The following is an 11073-nucleotide window of genomic DNA, read 5'->3' as shown; positions in this document are numbered from 1 at the left end:
GAGGTTGCATCCAGTCCAACCCCCTGCACAAAGCAGGACCAGCCCCAGCTACATCATCCCAGACCTCTAGGGTATTGCAATCATTGAATCACAGAAAATGTGGGTTGAAGGGACCTCAGGAGGTCACATCTAGTCCAGCCCCTGACTCAAAGCAGGACCAGCCCTAAGTACATCTTCCCAGCCAAGGATTTGTCTACCTGGGTCTTCAAAACCTCCAAGGATGGGGGTGCCACTACCTCTCTGGGGAGCCTGGTCCAGTGTTTTATTACCCTCCTAGTGAGAGAGTTTTTCCTAATATCCAGCCTCAACTTTCCTTGCTGCAGCTTGAGCCCATTGCTCCTTGTCCTGTCATCTGCCACCACTGAGACCAGCCCAGCTCCATCCTCTTTGCAACCCCCTGCAGGGAGGTGAAGGCTGCTATTCAATCCCCCTCAGTCTTCTCATATGCAGACTAAATAAACCCAGTTCCCTCGGCCTCTCCAAGTCATGTGCTGCAGCCTCCAAACCATTTTCATTGCCCTCCTCTGCAGGACACTTTCTTTAGTTTGTTTGTAAAACAAAATAGAGGCATTAAATGCATTGGGTGAGGGGATAACTTGTCCAACTCCTTTCCTCTCAAGTTTCTCTGTTGAAAACATGGGGAACATGAACTTTGCAGCCAGAGATGTACGTTCAGGCGTATAAAGAGGCTGCCGTTCCTCACGCAGAGTTGCTCTAGCAGTTCAAAGTATGATTGAAAATTGGCAAGATTGGTCCACGAGCCTGAGAGAATTCAGTGCCCAGCTCCGTTGTGCTTCCCTGAAAAGCCCAGCCTGTATTTATTCAAGCCACGGTACTCTGCGTATATAATAGATAAGACTCTACATGCCACTGTTGGGGAATGCCACACTTGGTTAAATCCTGCTGCTGGTCAACGGTGCATCGGTGCAGCCAAAGTGAGGGACACCAGAGTCGCTTGAAACCACAAGAAGCATCTCATGTACACAAGAGTGCAACACTTCCAATTTGACCATGAGATTGACTATTTCCACCACGTCTTAATGACTCCATCGGGCACAACTACTAGTATGGGACCCCCTCTGCCCCTCCAGACTACCTGTTCACTCTCGCAATACTTGGCTCCTGAAACACCAGCACTATTGTTGCTAGTACTTTAATCATTGCTGCTTTCTCTGCTAAACCCTAATTTGAGAAAATGGTCACAAACTTAAGGGCTAGGTTGCATTTAAGATGATAGGACACGGCATACTCCTAAAGTACATGTTTCAAAGCTACCCTGTAGATGCATGGGTTCAAGCACCCATTTAACAGCAACCATGATATTTTGCCAGTCGAGCACTTTTTCTCTGGCCCCTTTGCACAGGTCCTGTGACTTCCCCATTGCCAGGGGATTATTTGGTCCACGTAACTTGTATCTTTTACCTTTATTTATCCGTGTCTTCTTAGGGACGGGGGACTTGGATGGAGTCAGTCCTTGCTTTTTCCTCTGTGTCGCACTTGGCCCCCTCTGGGCTTTAGCCATGAGAAAACACACAGAGGAGAGAGGTTTTAGAGAGAGAAAACTGAATTGTGAACACGACTGCTTTTGCTTATGACTTAAGCCCTGGAAAATTAATGTAGATGTTATATCCCTAACGGGCTGCTGCAAGCTGCTTTTCATTGCTAACTACATCTCTGGATTATAGACATAATGAGTTTACCTTGACTATTCATTTTTGTGCTTATATAGAGGGGTGGTGCTATAGAATATGAATATCTATATCTAGATAGATATGTAGATATATATAGATATCTATCTATCTGTCTATAGATATTCAACAAGTGCTGTAGTGCTACCCTGCAGTGTTTTGAGGCTCCTGGGGCCCACTCCAGTACACTCTAAATTCAGCCGAGACTTGCCATAAAACTTCTGTGGAGCATACAGAGCTGCCTTTTTGTTTGCTTGTTTGTTTTTGTTTTTCAGAGGAGACGGCAAAAAAAAAAAAGTCTGCCTTTTTCTAGGAAAAAGGACCTCTTTGCTTTATTTATGATGGTTTTTAACCAGCAGGGGAGGCTTTCTGTGCAGTGAAACCACCTCCTGCTTCTCAGCCCATGTCCAACAAAAGGCAAAACCTCTGACCAAGCCCAGGTGACTAACAGCTTGGACTCCAGTGTTCACTGTCACACACGTGCTATTTGGGCAGTATTTTGGCTCATCAGCCCATATGTATATTGTAGAATAGCTGGAAATATCTGAAAAAAACCACCCTTACTTAATAAAGTGTTACCCTCCTGGCAGCGCCCACCTGGACTGTAGTTGTAATCCCTCCAGCATTCAGTGTCCATGAACTTTGCCACTTGTGATCTTTCCATCTCTTTTCCAGGCAGAAACTGAGCAGCTTGCAGGTCCACGGCACTAAACCCTAGAGGAACAGAAACCTTAGACATGGTCAGGGAGAAGGGCAAGCACCTTGGCCAGCAGCGGTAGGGTTGATGCGCATGTGAAAAGTAGAAGCCAATTTGAAGCCATGCACTAGTCATTTGAAACAGTTTAAATTGTAGTCAGACAGACTCCCTGACACTGGGTTTTTGCCCCAGGATAGGTGAGGTCATTATGCTTGTGATAAAAGACTGCTGTTGTGGATGGAGAGAGGGGCCTTTCGTGATGTGGATATGTGCCCACAGGGAACTGGAGTGAGATCCAGTAAATCATTGATGAACTGACCACCAAATCATCCTGGCATGAAAGGTTGCCTGGCCAAAACTTATGGGAAACAGGAATGTGGAGATATCTAATTGGGGCTCGTGGTAGAGGTGATATCTTTTATTAGACCAACTAGATTTTTCAAAAAACATTCTTTAATTGCAAGCTTTTGAGCACAAACATGAACTTTCATTTCAACCCAGGAGAACTTTTGCAATCTTTTCTCCTATGCTTGAAGAAGGCTGCTTGCAATTAAATCATTTTTTTTGCAAAAATCTAGTTGGCCTAATAGAGATATCACCTCTACCACGAGTCCTGATTCCTTTTGCCTCTAGATCAGCACAGCTACAACCTGGATACCTGAGATCTAATCATGAGTAACAGTGTTGATTCCTCCTTCCTCACTGAGTGAATCATTGTGTTATATTAGAAAAGTAATACTTTTAATGTAATTTTTTTTTTGTAGTATTGCCAATTATTTTTTGCCAGTGCTATGTTTCCATTTTCAGCCTGTTTTCCCTAGTGTGATTCAGCCCTAGCCCTCCATTAGCTGAAATGACAGCCAGGCTGATGGACTGGACTTAGTAGCAAGCATGCCTGTGTAGCTGGTTAGGTCAGCCCATCGGTGCCTCTTCAGAAACCAGAGATTTTGCATTGCTTTAAGCCAGAGCTATGGTTACAACTGTGTTCACAGCTCTTTGGGCTCAACAGCAGCAGGAAAGCAGGCTGAGAGCCTAATACTACAGAACCGTGCTAGCTCTAGCGAATAGACTGACATCCTCGGTCATACGTGCTGAACTACACAACTGCTTTAAATTGCCCCTTGTGCCTCTCCGTGCTGCTGGGCTACTGTGTCTCGTGTCTGGCTAGAATCTCTTCTTGTGCTTCCTAGCTTGCAAATGTCGTGCACAGTATGCAGGGAAGGCAGACTGGCTCCTCCATGCTGGCGGGGAGGTCAAAGGGATAATAAAATGGATGGACACCTTGAAACCAGTCCAAGTGTGCCTTCTTCCTTAAGACTCATCAATGGCCTTTCAATAGTGGCAACTAAATAAGCCATTTCTTTTGTGAGCAAACCTGCAACCCCAAACTTGCAACCCCAGGGAGAAGAATGTATGGGGTAACTTCACTGACTTCTCCATGTGTTGGTGCAGTAAAAGGGGGCTCCTGTTTATGTGGCAAGAGAGAAGGAAACCTGGGGTGGGGGGAGAAGGGTGGATGTTTTGTGACTGGAAGCTTAGACATGTTGGAAAAGGGCGCTCGGGCGGAGGGTTTATGAGCAGACTGTGGGGTGGTGGTTGATTCTCGGTGACTATTGCAAGCAAGTTATCACGAGTATAGCTGGCCAAGGGGATGCTTGCACGGTGGCATGGTGTGGCGTGGCAGTCGAGAAGCTGCAACCATCCCAGGCACCTGCCGCTTGTAGCAACGGCACGCGGTGCTGGTGGCTCCGTGTCATTTATAGCTGCCAAAGCCAGGCCTCCTTGTAAACAGAGCTGCTCCAAGACCCGGGCCCCGCGGCACGATCGGGCTGACAGTAAGGGCCGGGCCCCCTGGGGAAAGGCACCGACTCGTGCCTAGCACCAGCCATGCAGCAGGCTGCAAGTCCAGCCCAGGACGACGAGGGTTACTGACCTCTGTAGACTGGGGCTGCCGGAGCAGCTGCCACTTTGCGAACCTTTCTTTTTGGCGGCTGTCCGTGCAGCAGGTCCCCGGCGTAGGCCGTGCGCGGCTGCCCCTGTCCCTGGGTCAGAGCCCAGTGCCGCTGCCTCTGTTCCCGGATCCTCTCTTTGAGTTGCTGCAGCTTTCCAGCATGGGATTTTTTCCTCAGCCCCTCCAGCTCCGGAGCAACCGGACTCTTGGTCCGGGAGATGGAGGGTGTGGCAGGCTGGCGTGCCCTGTCCAAAGAAGCATCTCCCCAGATGGTCCCTGGGCCAGCTGAGAACTGATGGACGCATGCAGGGGGCCGGGGTGGGGAGCCAGGAGCACCCCCCCTCGGTCTCATGAGGCTCTGCCTGCTTCTCTCTTCCTGGTCACCGACGCTGTCCCGAGTCCTGGGTGCACACGGACTCCACAGGGCCGCCCAAGTCCTGGCTGCAGCAGTGATGCCTCCGACCTCCGCTGTATCGGGGCTGCATGTCACAGAGTGGGACTTCCCCCTGCAAGGAAGAGGCATCATTTAGGTGGACCCATGTCTTGCCTCGTGGCTGTCAAAGAACAGGGGAAAAAAACACTTGCATGAGTTTTCCCTGCCTTTTAGAGAAAGGGGAAAATGTGGATGTAGGGCCCTTGGGAATGGCAATGTCGGCCACCGTGCTAGTGAGGGGCTTGACGGTAGTTTTACTAAGAGGTTAGATGCTGGATTTGTATGGGATGACTGGGCTAGCAATGATCCTGCCTCAGGCAGGGGGTTGAACTAGATGACCCTTGGGGGTCTCTTCCAACCTGGCTTCTCTATGATTTTCTTTGATGTAAATGGCAACTGGGGTTTCTAGAGCACCCTCTGGGAGGGTCTCCAGGCCCCACCGTGATCTTCCTGCCCATGTAACGACCTTCCCTGTGTAGCAGGAGGGCAGGGAGGGAATGAGGCAGAAAGAAGTGAAGCGAGTTGCTCAAGGTCTTGCCCCAGGCTCGTTTCAGCGCCAGGCAGGAAACCCCGGTGTCCTGACAACACGTTCGACTCCAAGCACTTGGTGATGCTCGCTCTCGTGTGTTCAGCAGCCTTGGAGCAAAAGGGGACTCTCCGCTGGGTGCTAGCAGGGTTGAGTCTCTGACATGCTGACCGCTGTCGAAGCACAGGTTGGAGTTGCGGTCTGGCTTTTGATCGGAGTTGGTCAGCCAAGGTCCTTAAGACACTGGCTAGTTACCCACGAGTTAGGCGTTCCCATCGCTGCGCTGTACCTGCTGCATGGACCGCTCCCGCTGCATTCGCCTTCGCTGGAAAGAGATCCGTCTTGCAGGGCCTGGCTTGCTGCAACACAGTGGAATTAAGTCAGTAAAGGGCTGGGGTTGCCCCGAGTTCAGGTCCGGCTGCAGGGACAGGACTGCCTCATCAAAGACACTGACCCTGTAACGGGCCTGTCTGGCCTTGGCCCAGGTCCCGTGGTTCGGAGCAGGGTTGTTTCTACCGCCTTCATTTTTCATGGGCATCCCCAGCTGCTCAGGCTGCCAGCCTGCACTAAAGCCAGTGCTACCCCATGTTGAACATGATTGCTAGTCGAGCTAGCTAGATTTCAGTTTGCATGCATCCCACAGGACACTGTGTTTAAACGATGCTGCCCGCCACTGGGCTGCGTGTGTATTAGACTAGTGCCACTTAAGCCGCAGGACTGCATTTCAACCCCTATTTCCCCTCCCTCTTCCTCCTTAGAGCTTTGAGACCAAAATAAAATTCATATGCGAACGCTGTAACCTTAGACCAACACGGCTACAACCAAAACCTATGGGAAGGCTGTAACCTCAGCAAAGCACCTATTTCCTTGCAGCAGATTAGCTCCCCATGCATCTCTCATTTCCTTATTAACAAGACAAGGACCTCAGGCAAGGTTAAGCCATGTCCATGGGAATGGTGCAATGCAAAGCCCCGGTGCTCAGGGAAGAAATAGCCTCCATAAATATCCCCCCGTTGTCAGCTTGAACAGTTTGCTGCAATGAACCCGCACTTAGGAAAACAAATATCCAGCAAACGTGGAAATAAAAAAACTCTGTTCTTGGCATGTGTGCTCGAGAGGTCGGGGAAACTTCCTGCTTCTTTCCTCGTCCCCTTTTGACTCCTAGGGAATCTTTCTGAAGCGCGCTGCCAAACAGCGTATGGTTTTTACTTTTTACGTGCATGATGTCCACGCAAAACCCCCAGCTCTAGCAAAGCGCACAGCTTTTACCTCGATTTCATAGACATTAGGGCTGGAAGGGACCTTGGGAGATCATCGATTGATGCAGCAAGTTGAAATGAATAGATGGACTAGCCACGGGATAGTCAGGTGGCTTGTGTGTTGTAAAACCCGATGGGCAATACAGTAGCTGTCTTAAGGAGAAAACGCATGCTCCTGCAGCCTGGGCAGCCCCGAGTAGCTAGTTCTTTTCCGCCGACATCAGCCAGCCGTTGCCCTTTTGTTCCCCCCCAGCCGCCCTCCCAACTCCCAGCATCATCTCACCAGTAAATGGAAAGTCACCAGGGCTCCTTTCATGCCATAGTCTTCTCCTGGCTCGCCAAGCGTTGGCGTAGCTCTCTTCCTGATGACTAAACTTGTTTTCAATTCTCTGGAGCTGTAAAAGGGCAGATTTCCTTTTTAATAGGGGCATATGCTGCATTTCTGTAACCATTTTTTTTTTCCTCTGGCCTATGCAGCTTCTGATTGCTAAGTCCCAGCGACTCGGGGTGCGTAAACGCTGGCAGGTCTGGGCATGTTACGCCTGGTATGCTCTTACGGTTGGGAGGAATGTTGTTGATGGGAACGACGAGAGGCAGAACGAACTCGTTCTTCATCATTTGCACTTCCAACGAGGTCGAATGTTTTCACCAGACTTCTGTTCACATCAGCAGAAGCCAATAAACACCCGTCCCACACCAAGACCCTGCAGATGCAGCCACGTTTCTTGGGCATGCGATTTGAAAGGAGTCGATGGGACTAGAGCAGTGGTTTTCAGTCCTTTTTTTATTGTTATTTGTGGACCCCTAAAAAATTGCAGGCCCCTTTTCACTGTAAGTGTGGGTATTTGTACACTGTCGATCAATCGTAGTCCTCTTTCATGGACCTCTTAGACACAGTCTGTGGACCCGCAGAGGTCCGGACCACAGGTTGGAAACCACTGCACTAGAGGAAGACAGGCGTGATTTCAGGGATCTAGGTCTTTCCAGCTCCTATCCATGCTCTCATCCTGCTCTTAGGGCGGAGAGGAGGCCAGAGCTGTGGGTATCTGATGAAATCCCAGCCCCATTGAAGCGAACGGGAGTTTGGTCATGGACTCTGGGGGCAGGATGCTAGCCCCAGTTAGGGCAAAACCTTTATTTGTATTTGAGAGCTTGTTGCAAACCTCACTTACCACGTCCTTGGCTTGGTGAAGTCTCTTCCAAGCTAAAGCCACTTCTAGGGAGAAGACAGAGATGAGAATAAGGCTACCACATGTTGCAATGCTTCTCCTCCCAAGAGCTGGTCTCCCCCTCCGGATAACTGGAGAAGTATGGGGTGGGCCAGTGCCGCAGCGGTGAAGAACAACCTTCTGCACGGGAGCGTGTCCCAGCCACTGCTCCACTCGCCCGCCTGGGTTTATACCTCATCTAATACTATCAGGCTTCAGTGCCATTGTCTCCACTCAGATTTATGGCTCGCTTTAGCTCTCCCAAGCCCGCACCTCACCTGTACGTGAAAAGGAGCAGGGATTGATAAGAGCTGCTTTCAAAACCTCCTATTTTCTGTGTGTCAGGCAGTACTTATCCCAGCTAAAAACACTTGCTAGAGAAGAGTACAACAACCCAGAGTCTTCCTTCAGGCTGCAAAAATTGCTGGTTTAAAAAGAAAAATAGGGAGAGTCTTTTGCTCCTTTGAATCTATAGTCCAAATCCATCCACCACTTACCTGGCCGAGTGGCTGATTCTTCATTTGCAAAGCTGCTTGCTTTCCAAGCCATGCCGCAGCTCGGGTTGGGTCGAGTCGGAGTGATCTCGAAACTGCTGCACGAACCAGAGTACGGATGGGTGTCATCAAACGGCTTCCGATAGGCAGAAAAGTCTTTCCCTTGCTGACGGTTGCTGATCACTGGTAACCACCCCGTCCTGCTTGGGAGAGAGAGGTAGTCAGGGCAGGGCATATTTGCACCCTCCTCTTCTCTGATTTAGTTAGCCTGTAAGCTCTTGTAAGCGGTGGCTTATGAAACCGGTCGGCATCTGACGAAGCAGGACTGATTTAGCTAGTCTGTAAGGTGCAACTCGACCCCACCTTCTGCTAGTGCGGAGCAGCGATTAGAGCCCGGCGCCCGGAGCAAGACGGGCCCCGAAGAACCAGCTTACCTTGTTCTTTGCTAGCGACATCGTTCAGGGTCGTAACGAACCTGGGGCTGGGGAGAGCGTCGTGGTCCTCCCACCTAGCTGTGCCGGGGCATGCTCTTGCAAAAGGCACCATTTCTCTCCGGCCACGTGGGGAGACGGTCCTGCCAAAGGGCTGGAGTATCTCTCGAACAGACGAACATCAGTGCCCCCAGCCCCAGGAGGGGAGGGAAGAGATCCCTTTGCAAAGCCCCCACTTTTCTGCTCTAAACAGGTCTGGCTGCTGCCCCTTGCATCTCTCCACTGAGCTCAAGCGCCGCCGTGCAGGCACCCAGCTGCAAGGGTGTAAAACTAAAGGGAAGGTGAACTGCAAGGCACTCCCCCAGGGCGCCACAAAGAGCGGGCGAGGCTGGGGCTGAGCAGGGAACACACCTTTGTTTGAACTCTTTGTTCGGGGGCCGGGAGTGACGGCACAGTGCCAGGCTGTTGCCCGAGCGAGGGGCCTGGGCAAGGATTTCAGCTTGCAAACACATGGCAGAGGGCCAAGGGCTCTGGGTGGAAGTCACGGATGGGATCTCAGGGGCTGGGCCGGGCAGCGGCCCGAGAGGTGTGTTTTTTTTTGGATCGATAGAAAAAACCAGCGCCGAGGCCGCGCAGCATCAGGGCACCCAACTCCCAGCTTGCGGCACAGGGGACTGCAGGCACCTGAGAGCTAAGGGGGGCTCCCACCTGCAGCCCCGGGCAGAGAAAGCAAAGGGATGCTTGACCCCGGTCCCCACGTGGGGAACGGGGGCGCGACAGGCAGCCAAGGTGAAGCAAGAAGCGACGGCTGGGAGTTGAAAGGGGAGCAAAGCACACATTTGTTCGTGGGCAAGGATAATTAATCCCAGGGGTCAGGTACCAGGGGATTCCCCATTTACTTTAACCCAGGAGATAAATTGTTTGTCTCTGGTCCAACCACAGACACCAGACCTGAACGCAGGGGAGCCCTGGAGCCTCTGCCGGCAATCGAGGAAGAGGAGGGCCGTGCGGCCGAAGGGTCTTTGCCGCAGGAGCGGGCTGCAAAGATCCTCTTTGCCCTCACTCCTAAGGGGCATCGGCTCCTACTTGCTCCTTCCTCCCTCTGACTAGTGCGATTTGTCCCTGCCGGGGTCGGTCAAGTGCCCCAACCCCCTTCTCATGAAGAACTGGACAAGCCCCCATCCTACATCCAGGCTCCCCTCCACTTTTCTGTAGGGGCTTTTTCTCCTACATTCAATCCTTTCCATGGTGGTTTCCCAGCTCTGGATCCCATGTGGCATGCTGGCGGCATTCCTCTCGCTCTTAGAGACACGTGGCGTAGGTCAGAGTCTCGGCTTTTATCTGGGAAGGAAATAGCAAGTTATCAACCGGGGCTGCGAGGAGGAGCTTCACAGGGTGCGCCCCCAGGGCTCAGATATGAGGATGCAGAAAAAAAAACCAAGGCACCTTGCTGACTTCTGTGAATTTTTCTATTCTCACTGTTTACTTCTAAGCTGCTGGGTGTGAGGAGTTGGCCTCTGGCGTGTGTGCTCGTCTCCTTCCTTTTTCTTTCCTGAGGCTGGCAATCCTGGGGTCACGGTCGATGTTGTTTATTTCTTAGCGTACTTTATGGAGGAGCCAGAGTAGGCACATACATGCCAGGACATAGCACACGCTTGTGTGAGCTGCAGCTGCCGTGCGACGGGCAGAGAGCGCTCAGCCGACGGCAGGTGGCACACTCGGCCTGCTGGAGGGGAAGCAGGCAAGCGGCCGCAGGCAGAGACGAAGCAGAGAAGCAGGCTGCTGATGCCCATCGCAAGCTGATTGAGTTCCTGGCACTTTCCCCTTGTGCAATGATCCATCCCCGTGCAATGTAGAGATACCTGTGCAAGGGAAGATGCTGACCCCTGGGGAAGGCAGGGCCCGTGCCTTGTGGAATAATACGGGAACCACCTCAGTTGGGACAGGGGCCAACGAGACCAGACTGCAAGTGATGGAGGGGACCGAAAGCTCAAAGTGGGGGCTGGAGGCTCAGGTCCAAGTCAGGGATCCCAGGGGAGGGGCATGCTAGCCAGTGCCCCCTGCTCCTAAGAGGGGTCTGGACAGCCAGCAGGGGTTTTTTTGTAAAAAATATATGTCTTATATATATATGTCTTATATAAAAATAAATAAAAAAAAGTGTATGTGTATATAAGAATACATACACACTTCTGGTCATGGATCATCCTACTGTAAAAGCCCGCGCACCCGTTACAATATACGCACCTGCTGAACGGCGCTCCCATGCACCTGTCTGCAAGGCATCATCTCCCTCACAAGCCCCTTGTCTCTTAGTCCTGTCCCCGAATATGGGGTTTAAAACTCAGTTCATTCGCTGTCTGGGCAGCCAGCGGGTGCTACCTGCAGA

At 51.4% G+C, this 11073-nt stretch overlaps 1 protein-coding gene and 1 long non-coding RNA gene across 2 annotated transcripts in view; both read right to left on the bottom strand.

The window, feature by feature from the left end:
• LOC109292754 (centrosome-associated protein 350-like) overlaps nucleotides 1-7006 on the bottom strand; it is a 53266-nt gene extending 46260 nt beyond the window's left edge. The window contains exons 1-5 of the mRNA XM_019510313.1: nucleotides 6838-7006; nucleotides 5585-5654; nucleotides 4319-4842; nucleotides 2286-2402; nucleotides 1423-1512 (exon numbers count right to left, since the gene is read on the bottom strand). Of these exons, the coding sequence (XP_019365858.1) occupies nucleotides 1423-1512; nucleotides 2286-2402; nucleotides 4319-4842; nucleotides 5585-5654; nucleotides 6838-7006 (970 nt within the window). The remainder of the gene's footprint in view (nucleotides 1-1422; nucleotides 1513-2285; nucleotides 2403-4318; nucleotides 4843-5584; nucleotides 5655-6837) is intronic.
• A 689-nt stretch (nucleotides 7007-7695) lies between these two features.
• On the bottom strand, nucleotides 7696-10302 carry LOC109293132. Its single transcript, XR_002096259.1, has 4 exons — nucleotides 10143-10302; nucleotides 9774-10028; nucleotides 8260-8456; nucleotides 7696-7770 (listed from the first exon to the last, which is right to left on the bottom strand). It is a non-coding gene; the product is annotated as an uncharacterized LOC109293132 (long non-coding RNA).
• Between the last annotated feature and the right edge of the window lie 771 nt (nucleotides 10303-11073).

Source organism: Gavialis gangeticus, unplaced genomic scaffold (assembly GCF_001723915.1).
Source record: "Gavialis gangeticus isolate Ggan-Ray unplaced genomic scaffold, GavGan_comp1, whole genome shotgun sequence".
Lineage (NCBI taxonomy): Eukaryota > Metazoa > Chordata > Crocodylia > Gavialidae > Gavialis > Gavialis gangeticus.
This window is presented reverse-complemented; position numbering and strand designations above follow the sequence as displayed.